The following is a 27,186-nucleotide window of genomic DNA, read 5'->3' on the forward strand; positions in this document are numbered from 1 at the left end:
ATTAGCCCCTGCCAGAGCCATTTGGCAGCATCTTTTTCCACTCTCCCTTTTTAACAATGTATGAACATTTAGCTAAACGTTCATGTGTGTAGGGAAATAGCTGATGGCCAGCACTCGGCTATTTTATGTGTATGGCCGGCCTTAGTGTGTAGGACAAGCCTCAGGGTATGAGAACACAGACAAGGAGATAATCTCCCAGAATTTATGGGGAGATTTATTATTTATTAACGTTTATGGGGAGCTGACAAATCCTCTATAATGTTCAGTTTAGAAGTACAGATAGAATTCTATGACCCAAAGAAATGAGCCATCACACATAATATCAAGTTAAAGGGGCTGTCTCATCATCGTAAGTGGATAAACTTACAAAGTGCTTGTAGAAATAAGCATATTTGCAATTTACTTATTTAATTATTTTGGCGGGACTTTACATTTGATAATTTACTGCACATTGTCTCTGTAGTCGATCAGTAGTTGATCTCCTATGCAAGGAGGACCTGCTTGCAAGCTCTTTACTATTCAGCTTGGAAGCGCTGCTCTGAAGCTGGCCGGATCACTGTATTCAGCTAGCTTTCATTCCCCTGTGCTCTTCCGAGAGTGCACAGTTTGGGCCAGCAGTGCAATTACCGTATACCTCGGGTCTGAGCTAGCTAGACTGCTCTCCAGCCTTCCTGCTTGCCAGGGGGCAGTGCGCTCCGGAAGATGGGAGATGAAAAAAACAAAAACCTTCCCAGGTAGTAATATGATCCGGTATGGTGGCGGCAGTCACTCTGTGGTCTAAATCTGTCTTTACTGGAATGAAACATGCACAATTTACATCTAATTCTTTGGGGATGGCTCATTGATTTGTCATTAGATCTTAAGTGCTCAGACCTGTATTGGTAAAGAGTAGAAATGTCTGCTTCCGTTGTGTGCCGGTGATGGCCTCTCGGACATTAGTGTCAGAACATGATCTCTAACCAGAGTTATACAATATATAAAGTTATATCTTCTGTATTCATTGTGTTTCAGATGTTCCATTCAGTGAATTTCCATGAACCAGCCCAACTTAGGAGAGTGGTGATCTGTCACAGCATGGATAAAGCTCTAAAGGAAGGTAAGCCCGACTCCTCTTCTCGATACTCCTGCCCTGGCCTTATTTTATTCCGGAGAGTTTAATCCGTTCCGATCGCTCCTGCACAACCCCCTTCCCGCAGCCACTTTCTAGCAAGTTATAGTTAATCGTGTGCAACAGACATTTGTCACCGCAGCAATGAAGACCGTGGATAATAATGTGAGATGGCAAGAAGTGCTGGGCAAATCCTGAAGACAAAAAGAAATGAAATCAGATTTGCTATTGCCAAGTCCTACACAGCACAGGCATGAAATGCGCTCATGAAGAATCATTCAGGATGGAAAGCTGCTTGCCATGGTTAATGATTAGCCTATGGCCTTCCACTCAGTCACTTGATTATAATTTGGCCTATTAATTAAAAAAGATATTGAATGACCTTTCAGAATCAGAAAAATTCACTCCGGCCACATGTGATGGCTCTATCTAAAGAAAATTACAAGTGGATAGATAAATCATACGCTCTTCACTTAAAGGTTATGATATTAAAAAATAACGTTCTACCCTCATTCATATTATTTATGGATACATAGATTTTTTCTGACTATGGGAAAAAAAAAAAAATCTTCCACTTACTTGGGACACTTTTTGCACCTCGTCCCAAAAGGGCTGTGACCACAGAAGCATGAACACAGGTCACAAATGCAAGACATATGTGAAACCATAAAACCGATTTTGGAAAAAGGGCAATTTGATCAAATTGTTTTGTCAAAATAGGTTGTTGTGTCTGAAAAAATAGTGATTATTCTGGACAAAAAAGTTCACACGAGTTCATGAAAAGATATACAATTACAAAACTAACAGTGGGGGGAGGTGAATTGGTCTATAATGGTTTACCTGAGACATGGATGGTGCATTGAGTTTGTAGGACACAGTTTACTTTAACACTTTGGTGGGCTGCAGGCATTGTTAAATTTCACACCTTGGTCGGCCAATGTTTACTTTGTATACATCACTAATTTAATAAAACTGTAGTAATCCCAGCTGCCATTCTCAGCTGCCATGAGCACCAAGACATTATGGTTTAAACTTCGGGAACATCACAAAAATAAACTCAGCAAAACCTGATACCTGCATTTTTTGTTGCGTTTTTTTGCGCTTACCCATTGTTTGCTATGGGTGAAAAAGCGCTGCAAAAACACTGTCAGAAGTGTGACATTCTGCAGTCTTTAAGGCTATGTGCACAAGTTGCGGATTTGGATGCGGATTCGCAGCTGTTTTCCATGCGGTCTACAGTACCGTGTAAACCTATGGAAAACCAAATCCGCAGTGCACATGCGGAAAATACCGCTGCATTGTATTTTCCGCAGCATATCAATTCTTTGTGCGGATTCCGCCGCGGTTTACACCTGCTCCTCAATAGGAATCCGCAGGTGTAAAACCGCAGATGAAATGCACACAAAAACCGCAGGAAATCTGCAGGTAAAACGCAAAAACAGTGCGGAAAAATCCGCACACGAATCCGCAACGTGTGCACATAGCCTAAAAACGCAGCAGTTTTCCAAATCCGTCATGAAAATAAAACCAGCATGTGAGCATGAGATTTCTGAAATGTCGTAGCCTTTGCTGATACTGTAAAATGCAGCTTAAAATTTCCATAAACAGCGGCAAGAAAACGCAGCAAAAACGCAACATATGAACTTAGCCTTAAAGTTAGAAGCCCTTTTCATTATTTTGTGTTTTTTTTTTTTTTTTTTCCCCCCACTTTCCTTTTATGTCTCGTGGTATAAGTAGTTGTTTTGGTGCCAAACTTCAAAATGGTGCACACGGTTCATTAATTGTTTTTTTTGTTTTGTTTTTTTTTTCTTCAGTTTTTTTTTAACTGTTTGCAACGTTTCCATAAAAAGTCACACATCTTGCAAAAATTGCAACAAGAATGGCATTCTCCAATCCCACATCCCCCACCCTACTGGTGAGATTTTAAGTGAAGTTGCGCCAAATTTTGTGACTTTTTAAAAAGTTGCACTTAAAAAAATCAATCGAAAACATCTGAATCCCTAAACTCTGCCCAAACAGCAGGAATAAAAAAAAGGCTATCACATATAAAATAGACTTAAAAAAAAAAAAGGCACAAATGGAATAATGATTTGGGTGCCAACAAAAAAAAAAGAAAGCAATCACACACAACAGATTGTCAAAAAAACAGGCATAAATGCAATAATGAATCTGGGTCAGATAGATTTATCAGCGAGAACCATTTTGACAAAATTGGCACATTTTAAGACTACAGTAAGTTTGCGCTGTCTAAAAATTAGAAAGTTTTGATAAATCTGCCCAATAAGTTTCGTTGTCCAGTTTTTTGTTGCCCTGTGTTAGCTTTGTCGTGTAGCCTGTGACTAGTTAGCGGAGTTTTCTCATTATGCCTAGAAGGTCGGTGATGGCGCTGTTGTAGTCTAATGATGTCTGTATTACATGACACTTTACACATCTCTCCCTGTCAATCGTTTTAGCCACAGATGCTCACAACCTGCTGCACCGCCTATACAGACCATACCGGGGGGTATAGAAGCAGTGCAGCTGGGTCCACATCTGGGTTAATTATATACAGGTCCAGTTTAAGGAAAAGTGGGGCCCTAGGCAAAAGTTTAAAATGGGGCCCCAAATATTACATATTGCACATCACACAGAAGCATTTCTGTTGTATTTACATGCGCTGAGTTCAGGCCGCTAAGGCCGGTTTCACATTTGCGGTTGTGTCCACAGTGTTTGTGCCGCAATTATCCGCATGCGTTGTGTTTTCCTATATTTAATAATTGGGACACATGTGTCTGCGATCGGTTGCGTTTTGCCGCGTTTGACGACGCATGTGTCGTTTCATCGTCTGCGGCTTGGCGCGGTAAACGCTACATGTAGTAATTTTAGGGGCGTCAATTTGCCGCCTAGAAACGTATGCGATTGTTAGCGCTAGGAATGCGGCAAAAAAACGCCTACAGTCTATGGGAACGCATGCGTACACATGTCTTTGCGTACGCATGCGTTTGATGCGCTTGCGTACTTCGGACTGCGCATGTCCAGGAACTGATTTAGACATGCCCATTAATGACACACCCTCCTGGAAATATCAAACGCATGCGCATAAAAAGCGCAAACATATGTAAAATCGCATGCAAACGCTGCTTTTTTTTTACCATCATGTGTAAGCTAATGCGGATAAAAAACGCTGCGTTATCAGACGTTTGCATGCGTTTGCGGTTGCGGACAATACGCTGCGGACTTAACCGTAAATGTGAAAGTAGCCTAAACGAGTGTGATTGACAATATTGAAGTCGTTCACTTGTTTCCCGGCCTCTTTACACCGGCTGAAGAATAATGATGGGAACAGAACAATCACTATTAGATCAATCTGTCCCCATACAGTATCATGTTATCAGCAGCACATCTACAGTTTAGACCGGGCGTTGTGCTGCTGAGAACAAGGATTTCTGTTCTTGCATAAACAATCCAATCACTCGATGAATATGCAGCATTTTGCTTATTCAGTACAGCACGGTGGCTCAGTGGTTAGCACTGCAGCACTGGAGTCCTGGGTTAAAATCCCATCAAGGACAACATCTGCAAGGAGTTTGTATGTTCTCCCAGTGCTTGCGTGGGTTTCCTCCGGGTTCTCCGGTTTCCTCCCACATTCCAAAGATATACTGATAGGGAATTTAGATTGTGAGCCCCATCTGGGACAGCGATGATAATGTGTGAAAACTGTAAAGCGCTATATAAAAATAAAGATTATTATTATAATACACCTCATAGTCCTCCACATAGTAAAATGTGCACCACAGTCCTTCATATTGTAAAATGCACTCCCCATAGTCCTCCATATAATATAATGTGCCCCATAGTCCTCCATATAGTAAAATACACTCCTCATAGTCCTCCATATAGTATAATACACTCCTCATAGTCCTCCATATATTAATACACTGATAGTTCTCCATATATTAAAATACACTCAGTCCTCCATATAGAATAATACGCTCAATACAATGAATCCTTCCTCATATAGTATAATGCAGCCCCCCATGGAATATAATGTTTCCCCCTCAGAGTATAATGAAGCCCCCCATGCAATATAATCTAGCCCCAACAGAATATAATGCAGCCCCCCATAAAATGCAATGTAGCCCCCTCATAGAGTATGATGCAATCACCCGTCATAAAATATAATACATTTAATACATCGAATATAATGTAGCTCCCCATAGAATATAATACAGCCCACCTCCCCATAGACTATAATGTAGCCCCATAAGAGTATGATGCAATCCTTCCTCATAGAGTATAATACAGCCCCCCATAGAATGTAATGTAGCCCCCCAGAGAATATAATGCAGCCCACCTCCCCGTAGAATATGCAAATCCTCCCTCATAGAATATAATACAGCCCCCCATAGAATATAATACAGCCCACCTCCCCATAGAATATAATGTAGCCCCCCCAGAGAATATAATACAACCCACCTCCCCATAGAATATAATGTATCCCCATCAAAGAGTGCAATCCTCTCCCATAGAATATAATACAGCCCCCCATAGAATATAATACAGCCCCCCCCATAGAATATAATACAGCCCCCCCATAGAATATAATGTAGGCCCCCATAGAATATAATACAGCCCCCATAGAATATAATGTAGGCCCCCATACAATATAATGCAGCTCCCCATAGAATATAATACAGCCCTCCCCTATAGAATATAATACAGTTCTCCCCAAAGAATCTAATACAGCCCTCCCCTATAGAATATAATACAGCCCTCCCCCATAGAATATAATACAGCCCTCCCCCATAGAATATAATACAGCCCTCCCCCATAGAATATAATACAGTCCTCCTCCATAGCATCTAATACAGCTCTCTATAGAATATACAGTAATACAGCCCTCCCCTATTGAATATAATACAGCCCTCCCCCATAGAATATAATACAGCCCTCCCCCATAGAATATAATACAGCCCTCCTCCATAGCATCTAATACAGCCCTCCCCTATAGAATATACTGTAGCCAACACCCCCCCTTCCCCGCCGAGAATGGCCTCACAGTCCAGTAATCACTCATTGATATATTAACAAAAAAGTCAAAATCCTCCCTCTCCTTGTGCCCCGCACTGCTCCTGATGCTCCAGGCTCGGCCCTGGTCTCAGCAGGTTTCCAATGAAGTGACGTCATCGCGCGCCCGCAGTGTCAGAGGCAGACGGGAATGATGGAAGACGGAAATCAGCTGACGCTCTCTCCTCCATCATTTCTTTGAGCTTTGTTCAATGTGGTGGCGGGGGCAGTCTGCTCTGGCGGCAGGCGACTGGCTGGGGGCCCCTGGGGAAGCGGCCTGGTCTGCCTGCCGCTAACGCCGGCCCTGGATATATAATTAAACCCAGGTAGACCACATGATATTTAATATGGCCTATTTGTGTCTGTTTGCCCCAGTTAATGATACTAATCAATTTTGGACATGAATTCTGTGTGTCTGTTCCTAGATCAGTCGACAACTATATTTTGGTCAGTGCAATTATATAGGACTAGATGGTGGCCCGATTCTAGCGCATCTGGTATTCTAGAATATGTATGCGTAGTGTATAGCACAGCCCACGTAGTATATTGCGCAGCCCACGCAGTACACTGCACAGCCCACGCAGTACATTGCGCAGCCCACGCAGTACATTGCACAGCCCACGTTGTATATTGCGCAGCCCACGTTGTATATTGCCCAGCCCATGTAGTATATTGCGCAGTCCACGTAGTATATTGCACAGCCCACGCAGTATATTGGCCAGCCTATGTTGTATATTGCGCAGCCCACGTAGTATATTGCGCAGCCCACGTAGTATATTGCGCAGCCCACGTAGTATATTGCGCAGCCCACGTAGTATATTGCGCAGCCCACGTAGTATATTGCGCAGCCCACGTAGTATATTGCGCAGCCCACGTAGTATATTGCACAGCCCACGCAGTATATTGGCCAGCCTATGTTGTATATTGCGCAGCCCACGTAGTATATTGCGCAGCCCACGTAGTATATTGCGCAGCCCATGTAGTATATTGCGCAGCCCATGTAGTATATTGCGCAGCCCATGTAGTATATTGCGCAGCCCACGTAGTATATTGCGCAGCCCATGTAGTATATTGCCCAGCCCATGTAGTATATTGCGCAGTCCACGTAGTATAGTTAAAAAAAAAAAAAAAAGAATTAAAATAAAAAATAGTTATATACTCACCTTCCGTTGGCGCCTGGATCCAGGAAGCGGTTACCGACGCTTGGGATCCACCGAAGCTCCGCCAAGCCGCTGGCGCCGGCCGCCATCTTCCTTTCCCAGGACGCATTGCGAAATTACCCAGAAGACTTAGCGGTCTCGCGAGAGGTTTTTTGTTTTTTTATTATTTTTAACATTACATTTTTTTACTATTGATGCCGCATAGGCAGCATCAATAGTAAAAAATTGGGGACACACAGGGTTAATAGCAGCTTTTACAGAGTGCGTTACCCGCGGCATAACGCGGTCCGTTACCGCCAGCATTAACCCTGTGTGAGCGGCGACTGGACAGCGTATGCGGGTGCCGGGCAGTGAGTGCGGGGAGTAAGGAGCGGCCATTTTCTTCCGGACTGTGCGCGTCGCTGATTGGTCGTGGGCGTTTTGCCACGACCAATCAGCGACTTGGATTCCATGACAGACAGAGGCCGCGACCAATGAATATCCGTGACAGACAGACAGACAGACAGACAGAAGGACAGACAGACAGACAGACAGACGGAAGTACCTCTTAGACAATTATATAGTAGATAAGTTCATCTTCCCATTTCAAGGAGTTCAACTCAATAGCTGTGAAAGTTGACAGAAGAGATTGTCTGTCCGGTTTGCCTTGAGAGGAGAAGGCTATTGAGCGCCCGGTCAGTGGACTGACTGCGTACAAGTAGCCTGTGATGGGGAAACGTGAAGAAGCTTTTTATGTCCCTAGGTGCAATGCATTGGAAATATTTTCTTACCAATTACTCGTGAGAATTCATGGTTAGAACAGCAGAGAGCCCTTCAGATTGTGAAAACCTCATGAAAAGCACTGACAGCCAGGCCCTTTGTGAAATAGTCGAGCGGCAGAAGAAAAGTACAATCTGTCTACAGCAAGAGACATTCTCATTTTTAGTTCGATATCCGTTATTGGAAAACCATGGACATTGTACAACATTACATGAAATAAGTATGCGTAACGGATATAAAAAGAACCTGTTTCCTAATGGATACGTTTTAGATTTTAATGAAAACATTGAAATTTCCTCTTGAAGGTAAAGAACATGAACCAAATCTCCTCTGCAGGCCATCAGTGGTGGCCTCACAAGGCGAGGAGCGCAGCTCTTGAAATCTCTGATACTGCGGGAGCAAGCGCTGCTCTGAAGCTGGAGGGATCTGGCTCGCTTCAGTGTCTCTCCTCCTACTCTCTGCATCACCTAGCTCAATGCCAATAAAAATGGTGACGTGTTGTTTTTATTTATTTTTATTATTTTTTTTTTTTTTTTACAAACTTTGGGATTTTTTTTCACCCCTTAATTCAAAACTACAGCTCTACCCACAAAAAAAGCCTTGAAATAATGTCTTCTGGAGGAAGGGAAGGAAAAAGCAAAAGTGCAAAAATGAAAAATCACCACAAGGGAGAAGGTATCTAATCATAAAACAGAACTTTCTTAACATTTGATTTTTATTTTTGTAGTTTTAAGGAGTTTTCCGGTGAACACAAGTTATCGCACCGATTATCCGGTTAATCCAAAGAAAAAGAATAAAGCTGCAGTTGGGCGTCCCCTCCATGCCCCATTACGGTCGCTCCATTTTGTAACTGGGATAAAAGTTTCCGATTAAGGGCTAAAAATTCCCAGTTCTGCCGATAAGCTCAGCACTCAGACCCCCATGATTAGTAATGTAACCTAACCTGAGGATAGGTGATAAGTTTTTTTGTTTTTTTTTAACTGGACAAGGCAACCCCTTTAATAATGAAATCTGAGGTCTTTTAGAGCGACACAATTATTTGGTTGGATTCAGTTTCTTGAGTTATTCTTACAGCTGGAAATGTAGTATTTCACTGGTAATGAGCAACTTTTATGATACAGAATTTGAAATTCATTAACCCCAAGAGCTCGGCCACGTTAACCTACTAATCATTTTGTTCTCGTTTAAGCTTTATGGTCAATTATGAAAACTTCAGAATTTCCATCATGACACCAAGATAAATCTTCATTAAGCAGTGAGCGGTGTTATTTAGTAATGGAGTGAAGTGTTTGAGCTGTGTCGACAGATCTGCGGCAGAGAATATTTGTGGCGCTTGGATCAATAGCTCTTGGTTGAAGAGCAGTGTTTCTGTTTGCTGGACTACCTCAAGTGTGTCCTGTCATCAACCCCAACCTCTGTGATACTCTATTGCTTCTGAGTGATGCTGGAAATATGGAGCAATGCAATGTCCTGACAACTGACAACTCCGTTCAGCTGTTCAAATAAATGTATTGTACAATATATTGTACAGAAAGCTTTTCAGTGGTCTCATTATCATTACAGACTGGATTGAAGGGTAACCTCTCTAAATGTAGCAGATAATACAGGCTCCATCATTCCCAGTAGGTGATGTCACAGCTTCCCTCCTCCCTCTTCCTTCACAGTACACATTGCCAAGATTAGAGTAGAATCATATATAGGGCTTTTATACCAATGGGATGCAATTGACTGGCTCTCATCCTATGTTCAGAACATCACAAGACGCAGTTTAATAGTAGGCCTAGTAACCAGTGTGATAATCGTAAGATTTTTTTTATATAGTGATTATATATATATATATATATATATATATATATATATATATATATATATATATATATATATATAAATAATAATAATTTTTAAGAAATACATTTAATGTAGAAATCTGATTTAAATATTAATCACAATCTCTGTAATAGCGACCCATGTTATATTTATTAGGCTATTGGTGGTTTTTATGGCATTTGTTTGATGTCGAAGATATCTTTATTATTTGATTTATTCTTTGCGACTTGACTCTGCAGTTAATGAATCCAGGAACTCCACTACTGCTACACTAAAACATGAGTAAGTGGTTTCCATTTTTGATCTAAAGTAAATAAGCCCACCTGCCCACCACGAGGGGACTGTAACCTACAATAACTACATAATGCATAGGCACGCTGCAGTAAGTAAATGGTCACTTGTAAAAAAAACAGAAGATAAAATTAAAATATTTCTTCATCTGCAATAAAAGCTTATTCCGAAAAGTCATACCCACAAGTAAAAGGATTTCAGCTGTGGGGGTGAGAGTTTGTGGATGAATCTGCACTCACAACTTTTGCAGTTTTTTTGCCTGTTCAGTGTTCTAGTGTTGCCACTCCTTGCAGCAATTTACTTTGTCCTTCAATGAGTGTACTGAAATTTGGCAATCTTGTTGACCTGAGATGCCCCAGAGTTATCGCTACTTATTTTGGGATTTGTCACCGTGCCTTGTTGTTTGTAGAGCTCTTTTACGGTATTGATCGACTGCTCATTGAACCTGTACCTACATCATTCATAGGCATTCCAAAAATCAAACTGGAATTTTGAAATGCTTTGTCTGCAGATTGTAAACAACTTTATCATCATGGACGTCTGCAGTTACTGAATTATTTATGCGATTCTTATTGGCTTTTATACTATGGTCGCCAGTTATATAGAGTAATTCTAAAGCCTCTGTGAGTGTGGAAATAAACCTATTAAATGGAGCAAATGTGCATGTTAGGTAGGAGATTTAGTACCGTGTAGGAGATTTAGCTGCCTGAGGGTGCCCTGGACAGGCTCGTTCTCTGTTCAGTGTCTGCCGAAAAGTGGATGCAGCTATGGAGAACCAAGGAAGTGACCATTGGGACAACAATATAACTACCTTTAGGAAATTTTATAAAGAACGTGTCCAACACGTTTAAGTTGTATAACCCACAATCACAAAAATTAAAAATAGAGTTGAGCAAAAAGATTGTGAGGACCCTTGGCCCAGTGGCCACATTCGTAGTCCGTGATCATTAAACCAGCACCATGCGAACCTCCGCCTACCGGTGACATAATCTTTGTCTCTTCTAATCAGGACAGACGCCAGGGTTGCTGCAGAGGGCAGTGCTAGTAGAGAAAGGCTCACAACGCTCTGGTCAATGGACCACAGACTACTGAAGTGGCCGTTTTAGAATTTTTTTTTTTTTTGCTCAACAACTTATCAACAGCTAAGTGTTAAACTTTCTTATCTTTGTCTATCCCATAGGGTACCGTCACACAGTGCCATTTTGATCGCTGCGACGGCACGATCCGTGACGTCGCAGCGATCGTATGATTATCGCTCCAGCGTCGTAGACTGCGGTCACACTGTGCAATCACGGCGCTGGAGCGATGCCGAAGTCCCCGGGTAACCAGGGTAAACATCGGGTTACTAAGCGCAGGGCCACGCTTAGTAACCCGATGTTTACCCTGGTTACCAGCGTAAACGTAAAAAAAACAAACACTACATACTCACATTCCGGTGTCTGTCCCCCGGCGTCTCAGCTTCTCTGCACTGTGTAAGCACAGCGGCCGGAAAGCGAGCACAGCGGTGACGTCAGACGTCACCGCTGTGCTCGCTTTCCGGCCGGCAGGCGCTCACAGTGCAGAGAAGCTGAGACGCCGGAGGACAGACACCGGAATGTGAGTATGTACTGTTTGTTTTTTTTACGTTTACGCTGGTAACCAGGGTAAACATCGGGTTACTAAGCGCGGCCCTGCGCTTAGTTACCCGATGTTTACCCTGGTTACAAGCGAACACATCGCTGGATCGCTGTCACACACAACGATCCAGCGATGTCAGCGGGTGATCAAGCGACGAAAGAAAGTTCCATACGATCTGCTACGACGTACGATTCTCAGCAGGATCCCTGATCGCTGCTGCGTGTCAGACACAGCGATATCGTAACGATATCGCTAGAACGTCACGGATCGTACCGTCGTAGCGATCAAAGTGTGACTGTGTGACGGTACCCATAGACTTTGAATGGAGTGCCAGCACCATGTGGGGCTTGTGTTCCAGTCCACCTGATTAGTGAGCTCCCAGCGGTTAGGCATGATTGTTGGGATAATCCCTATAGGTTTTTGAGCTCTGTATAACTCGTGCATGCTGTGAGGCATCCCCACATGATGGTTGTTTTTTGGCCAAGCAAGACACTCTTCGGACCAGAGGCACGGTCACACCAGTGGTCTAAACTGCCTATTTTCATGAGCACACCGCACATCAGTAACCAGAAAACTAAGTGACTGAAGAGCGTGAGCTTCTGGAGAAAGCTCAGAACAAAGTAAACATCTCCTTAAATTTATGAAAGTGGTGACTGAAAGGGAATTTGTCAGTAGGTTCAAGCTTCCTAAGTCGTCTATATCGGCATGTAGGTGATAGGAAGCTGAATAAAGTGGTATCTGTGATCCGATGTCTTATTCCAGAGTAATCCACATTTTTCTTATATGTACAGTAAATAAACTGTTCAGGACTACGGGCCAGACACTCATCTGCATGAGACTCCGCCATCACTGATTATGATAAGCGAAAGGGGGAGTTACCAGTGTGATATGTAATGGCCGCTCTCTGCTCTCCTCACCTCACTGCAGAGCTGTGTGTGACTATACCTGACACATCTGCAGGTTCCTCTTGGCTTCCATCTCACAGGCTGACAGGACTGCAATAAAGCAGAGCCATGAGAGCTGCAGAAAGTGTTTGTAAGGAGGCAAACTTCAGTTCTACTGTTCTGTGTTGATGTCTCACACTGGTAAAGCCCCTTTTCATTTATAATCTCATATAGTCTCGTGTAGATCAGTGCCTGGCCCATAATACTGAACAGCTCATTAAAGGTACTGTCCGGTCAAAACCAATATGTCACAGACACTCTGTGTGACTGCAGACTTATGGATCCCCCCAGCACACGCAGTGTGCGCTGCAGGGATTCGCCCGTTTCAGACCCGGGACTGGAGGGTATGTATGAGTTATACATTTCCTCGACCATTGGCTGAGACCTTGCTCCATACTCCAGTGTTGCGGACGGTCAGTGGGTGAGGCTTCGCTCCATACTCCGGTGATGCAGATGACCAGTGGGTGAGGCCTCGCTCCATACTCTGGTGATGCGGATGACCAGTGGGTGAGGCCTCGCTCCATACTCTGGTGATGCGGATGACCAGTGGGTGAGGCCTCGCTCCATACTCTGGTGATGCGGATGACCAGTGGGTGAGGCCTCGCTCCATACTCTGGTGATGCGGATGACCAGTGGGTGAGGCCTCGCTCCATACTCTGGTGATGCGGATGACCAGTGGGTGAGGCCTCGCTCCATACTCTGGTGATGCGGATGACCAGTGGGTGAGGCCTCGCTCCATACTCTGGTGATGCAGATGACCAGTGGGTGAGGCCTCGCTCCATACTCTGGTGATGCGGATGACCAGTGGGTGAGGCCTCGCTCCATACTCTGGTGATGCGGATGACCAGTGGGTGAGGCCTCGCTCCATACTCCAATGATGCGGACGGCCAGTGGGCATGTCCGACTAAAGGACGCTGCCTCGCTCAATACAAGTGTACCGAGAGGGAAGCTGCCCGCGCCCACTGGCTTTTCTTCCCATCTTCTGCAAGGGGGTCCCGAAATTGGTCCAAAGATGCAAAATTCAGAGTTGAAGTAGATTACTAAGTATTATTACTTTTACATTTTGACAACTACTAGATCTGTTAAGTTTAATGGGAGCGATAGAAGTCTGTCTTCAGAAAGCTCCATGTTAGATTTTGTCATCATATCATTTAAAGGGGTTGTTCACCACTTAGATTATCATAGGAAATCAATATCAGAGTCCTGGTAAAAAGTTTTAACTGCTTCTGTGTTTAGAAAAATTGAACCCATGCACCTAAAGAATGTGTGTGTGTTTTGTTTTTTCCCCATTCCGTTGCCAGGTTTTTGCTATGTTACGTGTGAACAGTGTAATGTAGGGACAGAGGCACTGATTCCAGAGATGTTCCACTTACTGTTTTGCTTGGTGCAGTTTTGATATCATGATTTTCTCTGCTGTACATCTACCTATTCTCTGATGGCTGAGCCCTGTACAACCCCACCCACATCACGGATTAGCAGCTTTCTGTGTACACTGTGCATAGGCAGAAAGCTGACAGTGTGTAGGGAGGTTTACACAAATCAGGAGGACTATGTGGCACCAGGCAACTAGTTCTTTAGTGATTAATATCCGCGGATTGTGTTGAAAACAACAAGCAGCCCAGTAAGTGACATATCACTGGAATCAGGGTCTTTGCCCCTGCATTATACTGTTCTCCATTAAATACCCCAAACCTTCTGACAGATTTCCTTTTAAAGCAGTTGTTGTGTGACGGTGACCATAGTCTGTATTCTCTTAGGGCTTAAGGACTTGATAAAGACGGTCCTCTTCTCTGCACTTCCACGTGAGCAACAATGAGGAGCTGCTCTGTACGGAATGACTTTCTTTCTGTCAGGCAGAAGCCATCCTTGTATTACATGGGCAGTCATTCATCATGACTCCCATGTAATGATACGCTGCGGTTTGATGTGCGTGGCTTTCTATTGCAAATACTGCTATTTGACAGGACCTGAGTGTAAAGTCTTATCACCCTGAGGTCTGCATGACGCTGTGTCTGATGATGGGAAAAATGTGTGAGTATAAGGCCAGCGTCACACTGGAGAGGAATACGGATGAGGGAGAGGCGCAAAACCAACGCATTGCACACGGACCAATGTTTCTCTATGGGGCAGCTCCCATCAGCCGTATATTTCTCGGCCGTATTTTACAGGCGGAGAAAATCGTAGCATGCTGCGATTGTCAGCGTATTCTTCCAAAAATCCGCCAGTGCAAGTCTATGGGGGCGAAAAAAAATAAATAATAAATATATATATATATATATATATATATATATATATATATATATATATATATGTAATTTAATTCAGAGCTAGATAGCAGAAAAGCCAGTAATTCAATTGCCAGCTTTTTTGGAGCTCTAGGTGTTAAAATAAAGGGTTAAATCACGGAAAAAACTGGCGTGGGCTCCCATGCAATTTTCTCCGCCAGAGTGGGAAAGCCGGTGACTGAGGGCAGATACTAATAGCCTAGAGAGGGACCATGGTTATAGGACTCCCCTGGCTAAAAACATCTGCCCCCAGCCACCCCAGAAAACGCACAGCTGTAAGATGCGCCTATTCTGGCACTTAGCCTCTCTCTTCCCACTCCCGTGTAGCGGTGGGATATGGGGTAATAAGGGATTAATGTCACCTTGCTTATGTAAGGTGACATTAAGCTTGGTTAATAATGGAGAGGTATCAACAAGACACCTATCCATTATTAATCCAACAGTAGTAAAGGGTTAATAATACACACACACACATTATGAATAAAGCATTTTAATGAAATAAACACATGGTTTTTAATATCTTTATTGTACACTCAATCCAACTGACGACTCTCGTTCTCCTGTAAAAAGAAAAAAAAAAAGGAAAATAAAAAAGCAACAATATCCCATACCTGTCCGCCGTACAGTCATGTCCCATGATGTAAATCCATCTGAAGGGGTTAAATACATTTACAACCAGGAGCCTCCTAATGCAGCTGCTCATGGCTGTAAAAGATTGGGGAATGAATGGAATGCAGGGGAGTGTAGCTTCATTGACTTGCGGTGCCATCATAGAAGCTGCGCCCCCTGGTGGCATGAACTCATATGAACTGTAGCGTGAGAAAATATTCAGAAAAATTCCCACGCTACAGTTCAAATGAGTTTATGCCACCAGGGGGCGCAGCTTCGGTGACTAGATCGCTAGTCACCAAAGCTTCCCTGCGTCCATTCATTCCCCTGGAGCGGCTGCATTAGCAGAGCTCCTGGTTGTAAATGTATTTAACCCCTTCAGATGGATTTACAGCGTGGGACACGAAAAAAGTTTATAGCCAAAACGTCGCCACTCCATGTAACCTAATAGTCTATCCTTATATTAAAACTACTTTTTGGAGTGCTGCCTTCCTTTTTTTACTAATAGATGAGATATATATATATATATATATATATACTAGCTGTACTACCCGGCTTCGCCCGGGTTAATGAATGCTGTTAGCAAAATAGAATGTGTTAACAAAAATTTATTCTGCACACAAAAACCACAAAACAAATAGATAGAAATGTAATTATTAAAAGGCAAAAACTAAGCTAATAGAAGCATTTCTTAACATATATTAGCTTTGTTATACTGAGAATGTCTTTGTTGCCTATATTAACCAATCAGAGCTCAGATTAATTAACTGTAGCAAAATAGAAGCTGAGCTGTGATTGGTTGCTATTGGCAGCCTGATAAATCACCAGCCAACAGTAAGCCCTCCCCCTGGCAGTATATATTAGCTCACACATACACATAATAGACTGGTCATGTGACTGACAGCTGCCGTATTTCCTATATGGTACAATTGTTGCTCTTGTAGTTTGTCTGCTTATTAATCAGATTTTTATTTTTGAAGGATAATACCAGACTTCTGTGTGTTTTAGGGCGAGTTTCATGTGTCAAGTTGTGTGTGTTGAGTTGCGTGTGGCGACATGCGTGTAGCGACTTTTGTGAGATGAGTTTTGTGTGGCGACATGCGTGTAGCAACTTTTTGTGTGTCGAGTTGCGTGTGACAGGTTAGTGTAGCAAGTTGTGTGCAGCAAGATTTGTGCATGGCGAGTTTTGCGCGTGGCGAGTTTTATGTGTGGTGCGTTTTGAGTATGTGCAAGTTTTGTGTGAGGCAACTTTTGCATGTGGTGCAACTTTTGTACATGTGGCAATTTTTCTGTGTGTGCAAGTTTTGCATGAGGTGAGTTTTCCATGAGGTGAGTTTTGCACGTGTGGCGAGTTTTGCGTGAGCCTAGTTTTGCATATGGCGAGTTTTGCATGTAGCGAGTTTTGCGCGTGGCGAGTTTTGAGTGGTGACTTTTGTGTTTCGACTTTTATGTGGCGAGGTTGGTGTGTGTGTGGTGAAATGTGTGCTGAGGGTGGTATATGTGTTCAAGCACGTGGTAGTGTGTGGCGCATTTTGTGTGTGTGTTCATATCCCCATGTGTGGTGAGTATCCCATGTCGGGGCCCCACCTTAGCAACTGTACGGTATATACTCTTTGGCGCCATCGCTCTCATTCTTTAAGTCCCCATTGTTCACATCTGGCAGCTGTCAATTTTCCTCCAACACTTTTCCCTTCACTTTTTCCCCATTATGTAGATAGGGGCAAAATTGTTTGGTGAATTGGAACGCGCGGGGTTAAAATTTCACCTCACAACATAGCCTATGACGCTCTCGGGGTCCAGACGTGTGACTGTGCAAAATTTTGTGGCTGTAGCTGCGACGTTGCAGATGCCAATACCGGACATACACACATACATACATTTAGCTTTATATATTAGATATACCTGTATGTAGTCTCCTGTATATAGTATATACCTGTGTGTCATCTCACCTATATATAGTATATATCTGTGTGTCATCTCCTCCTGTATATAGTATATACCTGTATGTCATCTCCTCCTATACATAGCATATACCTGTATGTCATCCCCTCTTGTATATACTATATACCTGTAGGTAATCTGTTCCTGTATATAGTATATACCTGTATGTCATCTCCTCCTCTATATAGTATATACCTGTGTGTCATCTCTCCTGTATATAGTATATATCTGTGTGTCATCTCCTCCTGTATATAGTATATACCTGTATGTCATCTCCTCCTGTATATACTTTATACCTGTGTGTCATCTCTCCTGTATATAGTATATGCCTGTGTGTCATCTCCCCTGTATATAGTATATACCTGTGTGTCATCTCTCCTGTATATAGTATATATCTGTGTGTCATCTCCTCCTGTATATAGTATATACCTGTGTGTCATCTCCTCCTGTATATAGTATATACCTGTATGTCATCTCCTCCTGTATATAGTATATATCTGTATGTCATCTCCTCCTGTATTAGACCTCGTTCACACGTTATTTGGTCAGTATTTTTACCTCAGTATTTGTAAGCTAAATTGGCAGCCTGATAAATCCCCAGCCTACAGGAAGCCCACCCCCTGGCAGTATATATTAGCTCACACATACACATAATAGACTGGTCATGTGACTGACAGCTGCCGGATTCCTATATGGTACATTTGTTGCTCTTGTAGTTTGTCTGCTTATTAATCAGATTTTTTTTTTTGAAGGATAATACCAGACTTGTGTGTGTTTTAGGGCGAGTTTCGTGTGTCAAGTTGTGTGTGTTGAGTTGCGTGTGGCGACATGCATGTAGGGACTTTTGTGAGATGAGTTTTGTGTGGCGACATGCGTGTAGCAACTTTTTGTGTGTCAAGTTGCATGTGACAGGTTAGTGTAGCAAGTTGTGTGCAGCAAGATTTGCGCATGGAGAGTTTTGCGCGTGGCGAGTTTTATGTGTGGTGCCTTTTGAGTATGTGCAAGTTTTGTGTGAGGGAACTTTTGCATGTGTTGCAACTTTTGTGCATGTGGCAATTTTTCCACGTGTGCAAGTTTTGCACGTGTGGCGAGTTTTGCACGTGTGGAGAGTTTTGCATGTGGAGAGTTTTGCGCGTGGCGAGTTTTGAGCGGCGACTTTTGTGTTTCGACTTTGATGTGGCGAGGTTGGTGTATGTGTGGGGAAATGTGCGCTGAGGGTGGTATATGTGTTTGAGCACGTGGTAGTGTGTGGCGCATTTTGTGTGTGTGTTCATATCCCCGTGGTGGTGTGGTGATTATCCCATGTTGGGGCCCCACCTTAGCAACTGTACAGTATATACTCTTTGGCGCCATCGCTGTCATTCTTTAAGTCCCCCTTGTTCACATCTGGCAGCTGTTAATTTGCCTCCAACACTTTTCCTTTCATTTTTTCCCCATTATGTAGATAGGGGCAAAATTGTTTGGTGAATTGGAAAGCGCGGGGTTAAAATTTCACCTCACAACATAGCTTTGACGCTCTCGGGGTCCAGACGTGTGACTGTGCAAAATTTTGTGCCTGTAGCTGCGACGCCTCCAACACTTTTCCTTTCACTTTTTCCCCATTATGTAGATAGGGGCAAAATTGTTTGGTGAATTGGAAAGCGCGGGGTTAAAATTTCACCTCACAACATAGCCTATGACGCTCTCGGGGTCCAGACGTGTGACTGTGCAAAATTTTGTGGCTGTAGCTGCGACGGTTCAGATGCCAATCCCGGACATACATACATACATACATACATACATACATACATACATACATACATACATACACACATACACACATTCAGCTTTATATAATATATATATATATATATATATATATATATATATATATATATATATATATATATATATATATATATATATATATATATATATATATATATATATATATATATATACACACACACACACACTCACCGGCCACTTTATTAGGTACACCATGCTAGTAACGGGTTGGACCCCCTTTTGCCTTCAGAACTGCCTCAATTCTTCGTGGCATAGATTCAACAAGGTGCTGGAAGCATTCCTCAGAGATTTTGGTCCATATTGACATGATGGCATCACACAGTTGCCGCAGATTTGTTGGCTGCACATCCCAAAGATGCTCCATACAAGGCAGGATGGATCCATGCTTTCATGTTGTTTACGCCAAATTCTGACCCTACCATCCGAATGTCGCAGCAGAAATCGAGACTCATCAGACCAAGCAACGTTTTTCCAATCTTCTACTGTCCAATTTCGATGAGCTTGTACAAATTGTAGCCTCAGTTTCCTGTTCTTAGCTGAAAGGAGTGGTACCCGGTGTGGTCTTCTGCTGCTGTAGCCCATCTGCCTCAAAGTTCGACGCACTGTGCGTTCAGAGATGCTCTTAGGCCTACCTTGGTTGTAACGGGTGGCGATTTGAGTCACTGTTGCCTTTCTATCAGCTCGAACCAGTCTGCCCATTCTCCTCTGACCTCTGGCATCAACAAGGCATTTCCGCCCACAGAACTGCCGCTCACTGGATTTTTTTTCTTTTTCGGACCATTCTCTGTAAACCCTAGAGATGGTTGTGCGTGAAAATCCCAGTAGATCAGCAGTTTCTGAAATACTCAGACCAGCCCTTCTGGCACCAACAACCATGCCACGTTCAAAGGCACTCAAATCACCTTTCTTCCCCATACTGATGCTCGGTTTGAACTGCAGGAGATTGTCTTGACCATGTCTACATGCCTAAATGCACTGAGTTGCCGCCATGTGATTGGCTGATTAGAAATTAAGTGTTAACAAGAAGTTGGACAGGTGTACCTAATAAAGTGGCCGGTGAGTGTATATATAATCATCTAAGGGGCACTTCCGTCTGTTTGTCTGTCTGTTTGTCTGTCTGTCACGGAAATCCCAATCAGCGACGGGCACAGTCCGTCCGCGAAATGGCCGCTCCCTACCCCCCTGCAGTCAGTGCCCCCTCCATACTTGCGAGACCGCTAAGTCATCTGGGTAATTTCGCAATGCATCACTGGGAACGGAAGCTGGCGACAGCCTCGCCGTTTGTGCGCATCGGTGGATGCTGGAGGGTGAGTACCGGTATATAACTGTTAAAAAAAAGAATAAAAATTAAAAAATAGAGATATGGTGCCCACACTGCTGTATACTACGTGGGCTATGTTATATACTGCGTGACTGATATATACTATGTGGGCAGTGTTATATACTGTGTGGGCTGTTATTTACTGCGTGGGCTGTGTTATATATTACGTGGCTGCTATATACTACGTGGCTGCTATATACTACGTGGCTGCTATATACCACATGGCTGTGCTATATACCACGTGGCTGCTACATACTATGTGGCTGCTATATACTACGTGGCTGTGCTATATACTACATGGCTGTGCTATATACTATGTGGCTGCTATACACTATGTGGCTGTATACTACGGCCTGTGCTATATACTAATATACTACGTGGCTCTGCTATATACTACGTGGCTCTGCTATATACTATGTGGCTCTGCTAAATACTACGTGGCTGTGCTATATACTACGTGGCTGTGCTATATACTACGTGGCTGTGCTATATACTACGTGGCTGTGCTATATACTACGTGGCTGTGCTATATACTACGTGGCTGTGCTGTATACTACGTGGCTGTGCTATATACTATGTGGCTGTGCTATATACTACATACTACATAGCTGTGCTATATACTACGTGGCTGTGTTATATACTACGTGGCTGCACTTTATCCAGCGCCCCGACATCCTGCGACCAATCAGCGACAGACGCAGTACAGCCTCGAATTGACGCGGGATTTAAACCACGCCTCACTGATTGGTCGTGCCCGGCCGGCCGCGACCAATCAGCGATATTGGCGCGGGATTTAAACACCGCTACAGTTATTGGTAGCTCATGGCCGTGCGCGACCAATCTGATATTGCCGCGGTATTTAAACACCGCTTCGGTCATTGGTCGCGGCCGGCCGGGAATGACCAATCAGCGACAGGCGCAGTCCGGCGGTGAATTGGCACTAGATTTGAACCACGCTTCGCTGATCGGCCAGCCGGGCGCGACCAATCAGCAATATTGCCGCGGAATTTAACCCCCACTCACAGCGCAACGTACGTACATACATATTCTAGAATTCCCGATGCGTTAGAATCGGGCCACTAATATATTTATATTATGTATACTGTATATATGTTTTCACGAATATTTGAGCCCATTGATCCATTCTGTGTCCATTTTGCAAGCCGGTGAGAAAATCTCGCCGTACGGATGACACATACTTTTTGGAGAAAAAAAAATCGCATCCTCGCATTGAATACAGATCACTGTTTAGGAACTTTTCTACGTATCTCGGCCATAATAAACGAACCGTATTTTTATACGTTAGGTGTGACGCCCGCCTAAGTTTGTATTCTTCGGTAGAGAATGATGGAGAAGTGATCTGCCACAATAGCACAGACAAGACTCGTGTCATAATAGCTCAAGGCTGAAAGTAAAACCATGCAAATAGTAATACTAAAGAAATCTAACTAGATTAACGAGGTTATGATGTGATTAATTCCTGCTTAATAGTGCAGGGTTAGCACATGCATAGTACAGTTATATGAAAAAGTTTGGGCACCCCTATTAATCTTAAGCTTAATGTTTTATAAAAATTGTTTTTTTTTGCAACAGCTATTTCAGTTTCATATATCTAATAACTGTTGGACACAGTAATGTTTCTGCCTCGAAATGAGGTTTATTGTACTAACAGAAAATGTGCAATCTGCATTCAAACAAAATTTGACAGGTGCATAAGTATGGGCACCCTTATCATTTTCTTGTTTTCAATACTCCTACCTACTTTTTACTGACTTACTAAAGCACTTTTTTGGTTTTGTAACCTCATTGAGTTTTGAACTTCATAGCTAGGTGTATGCAATCATGAGAAAAGCTACTTAAAGTGGCCACTTGCAAGTTCTCCTGTTTGAATCTCCTCTGAAGAGTGGCATCATGGGCTCCTCAAAACAACTGTCAAATGATCTGAAAACAAAGATTATTCAACATAGTTGTTCAGGGGAAGGATACAAAAAGCTGTCTAAGAGATTTAACCTGTGAATTTCCACTGTGAGGAACATAGTAAGGAAATGGAAGAACACAGGTACAGTTCTTGTTAAGGCCATAAGTGGCAGGCCAAGAAAAACATCAGAAAGGCAGAGAAGAAGAATGGTGAGATCAGTCAAGGACATTCCTCAGACCACCTCTAGGGAGCTGCAGCATCAACTTGCTGCAGATGGTGTCACTGTGCATCGGTCAACTATACAACGCACTTTGCACAAGGAGAAGCTGTATGGGAGAGTGATGCGAAAGAAGCCGTTTCTGCAAGCACGCCACAAACCGAGTCAGCTGAGGTATGCAAAAGCACATTTGGAGATGCCAATTTATTTTTGGAAGAAGGTCCTGTGGACTGATGAAACCAAGATTGAGTTGTTTGGTCATACAAAAAGGCGTTATGCATGGCGGCAAAAAAACACAGCATTCCAAGAAAAATACTTGCTACCCACAGTAAAATTTGGTGGAGGTTCCATCATGCTTTGGGGCTGTGTGGCCAATGCCGGCACCGGGAATCTTGTTAAAGTTGAGGGACGCATGGATTCCTCTCAGTATCAGCAGATTCTTGACAATAATGTTCATGAATCAGTGACAAAGTTGAAGTTACGCAGGGGATGGATCTTTCAGCAAGACAATGATCCAAAACACCGCTCCAAGTCTACTCAGGCATTCATGCAGAGGAACAATTACACTGTTCTGGAATGGCCATCCCAGTCCCCAGACCTGAATATCATTGAACATCTGTGGCATCATTTGAAGAGGGCTGTCCATGCTCGGCGACCATCAAACTTAACTGAACTGGAATTGTTTTGTAAAGAGGAATGGTCAAAAATACCTTCTTCCAGGAACTTATTAAAAGCTACAGGACGCAAATAGAGGCTGTTATTTTTGCAAAAGGAGGATCTACTAAATATTAATGCCACTTTTCTGGTGAGGTGCCCATACTTATGCACCTGTCAAATTTTGTTTGAATGCAGATTGCACATTTTCTGTTAGTACAATAAACCTCATTTCAAGGCAGAAACATTACTGTGTCCAACAGTTATTAGATATATGAAACTGAAATAGCTGTTGCAAAAAAAACAAACAATTCTTATAAAACATTAAGCTTAAGATTAATAGGGGTGCCCAAACTTTTTCATATAACTGTATATTAAAATGTGATCCCCTCTGTCTGATCACTGTGATTGCTGAGCCGGGAGGATTGGTGTAACCGTCACCATTCTATCTGCCTCCCAACAGTGGATTGTGCTTCCGACATCTGGGTTTCAAAATGCGTCACTTGACATTGCCAGTCATACCGAAGTCTGACTATAAGGGTATGTTTCCACGTTCAGGAAACGCTGCGTTTTTGACGCTGCGTTTTTCTGCTGCGTCAAAAACGCAGCGTCCAGATGTTACAGCATAGTGGATGGGATTTTATGAAATCCAGACTCCACTATGCGTTTAAAAACGCATGCGTTTTTGCCGCGAAAACGCATGCGTTGTGCGTTTTTTCAAAACGCTGCATGTTGCTACTATGAGCAAAACACGCAGGTACACCACAGGTGACCTGCCAGTGACCTCAGGTGCAGTTTTGGTCAGGATTTTACTTGCATAAAATCCTGACCAAAGACTGATGCAATCCTGAACGTGGAGACATACCCTAAGAGCTTGTTCACATGCTGTGTTTTTCTGTGTTTTTATTTTACCGCACTTTTTTCCAAAGGTAAAACAACTTTGCAATTCACAGTACCAGCAAAGTGAGTGTGATTTGTGAAATCTCGTGCATGCGCTACTTACTTTTTCCTTGCAGATTTGAACTATTATCTGCAACGCCAATTCTTTCAGCATTTTTGTAGTGTTTTCCACACATGCAAATTAATGAGGTAAAAATGCATTGAAAAGTGCATATTTTACGCAGTGTTTTTCCTGCCAAGGCTTTGATTTGTGGTGCAGCAAACCCTGCTTCCAGTACTCACTGTGTGCCTGTGCCCTAACCTGTGCCCATTGGGTTCTGCTTATCCTTGTACTATATATTTCTGTGACGTGTTTCCAGCTTCTGGTTAGATTATTTCTTGTACAATAAGACGGTCTGATTCTAATAGGTGCCATTTTTTGTATATTCTCCTCTCTTATCTCATTCCTGTGCACAGCACCATGACAGACCTCTGCTTAATGGAATTAGAGGAGCAGCTTGCCGCTTGCTGACTGATACACTTTTGTTGATGTCAATGTGGAGATGACATTTTATTGTAGCTTGTAGATTAATATGCTCTGACAGCTCTATGAGGCTTCACTGCTCCATCCCGAATGCTCGTCGGTCGGTCCCCTCGCTGCGGTGACTCATCCCCGTGTTCACTACACCTACATTCAGTGACCTTTCATCTGTCTAATACATTTGTTACGCTGTGTAATCTCAGGCTCTAATTAGAGCTGTCGATAGCCTGGTGGGAACTGTTAGTGTCTTTTCTAAAATCATTGTACAGAAGAGCTACGTTACATATTAAATAACTACTGCTATACACTACTATTATACTGTTATACACTACTACTATACTGCTATACACTACTACTATACCGCTATACACTATTATACCGCTATACACTACTACTATACTGCTATACACTACTATTATACCGCTATACACTACTATACTGCTATACACTACTATTATACCGCTATACACTACTACTATACTGCTATACACTACTATTATACCGCTATAAACTACTACTATACTGCTATACACTACTATTATACCGCTATACACTACTACTATACTGCTATACACTACTATTAAACTGCTAAACACTACTACTATACTGCTATACATTACTACTATACTGCTATACACTACTACTATACTGCTATACACTACTACTATACTGCTATACACTACTACTATACTGCTATACACTACTATTATACTGCTATACACTACTATTATACTGCTATACACTACTATTATACTGCTATACACTACTACTATACTGCTATACACTACTATACTGCTATACACTACTATTAAACTGCTATACGCTACTACTATACTGCTGTACACTACTACTATACTGCTGTACACTACTGCTATACACTATTATACCACTATACACTACTTCTATTCTGCTATACACTACTACTATACTGCTATACACTACTATACTGCTATGCACTATTATACCGCTATACACTACTACTATACTGCTATACACTATTATACCGCTATACACTACTACTATACTGCTATACACTACCACTATACTGCTATACACTACTATTATACCGCCATACACTACTACTATACTGCTATACACTACTATACTGCTATACACTACTATTATACCGCTATACACTGCTACTATACTGCTATACACTACTACTATACTGCTATACACTACTATTATACCGCTATACACTACTACTATACTGCTATACACTACTACGCTACTGCTATGCAGTACTGCTATACTGCTGCACACTACTGCTATACACTACTGCTGTACTGCTACACACTACTGTTACACACTACTGCTATACTGCTATACACTACTGCTATACTGCTATACACTACTACTATACTGCTATACACTACTACTATACACTACTATACACTACTGCTATACACTACTGTTACACACTACTGCTATGCACTACTGCTATACACTACTGTTACACACTACTGCTATACACTACATGCTACTGCTTTCCTGCTATACACTACTGCTAAACACTACTGCTATACTGCTATACACTACTGCTATACTGCTATACACTACTGCTATACACTACTGCTATACTGCTATACACTACTATTATACTGCTATACACTACATGCTACTGCTTTACTGCTATACACTACTGCTATACACTACTGCTATACACTACTGCTATACACTACTGCTATACACTACTGCTATACACTACATGCTACTGCTTTACTGCTATTCACTACTGCTATACTGCTATACACTACTACTATACTGCTATACACTACTACTATACACTACTGCTATACACTACTGTTACACACTACTGCTATACTGCTAAACACCACTGTTACACACTACTGCTATACACTACATGCTACTGCTTTCCTGCTATACACTACTGCTAAACACTACTGCTATACTGCTATACACTACTGCTATACTGCTATACACTACTGCTATACACTACTGCTATACTGCTATACACTACATGCTACTGCTTTACTGCTATACACTACTGCTAAACACTACTGCTAAACACTACTGCTAAACACTACTGCTAAACACTACTGCTAAACACTACTGCTAAACACTACTGCTATACACTACTGCTATACACTACTGCTATACACTACTGCTATACACTACTGCTATACACTACTGCTATACACTACATGTTACTGCTTTACTGCTATTCACTACTGCTATGCTGCTATACACTACTACTATACTGCTATACACTACTGCTATACACTACTGTTACACACTACTGCTATACTGCTAAACACTA

At 42.6% G+C, this 27,186-nt stretch overlaps 1 protein-coding gene across 4 annotated transcripts in view; it reads left to right on the forward strand.

Moving 5' to 3' along the window:
* Positions 1 to 27,186, forward strand: part of SNX25 (sorting nexin 25) — a 285,932-nt gene that overhangs the window by 86,632 nt on the left and 172,114 nt on the right. For all 4 annotated transcript variants that reach the window (XM_077279603.1, XM_077279604.1, XM_077279606.1 and 1 more), the window contains one exon: positions 1,012 to 1,096. In XM_077279603.1, the coding sequence (XP_077135718.1) occupies positions 1,012 to 1,096 (85 nt within the window). The remainder of the gene's footprint in view (positions 1 to 1,011; positions 1,097 to 27,186) is intronic.

This window comes from Ranitomeya variabilis, chromosome 1 (genome assembly GCF_051348905.1).
Source record: "Ranitomeya variabilis isolate aRanVar5 chromosome 1, aRanVar5.hap1, whole genome shotgun sequence".
Taxonomy (NCBI): domain Eukaryota; kingdom Metazoa; phylum Chordata; class Amphibia; order Anura; family Dendrobatidae; genus Ranitomeya; species Ranitomeya variabilis.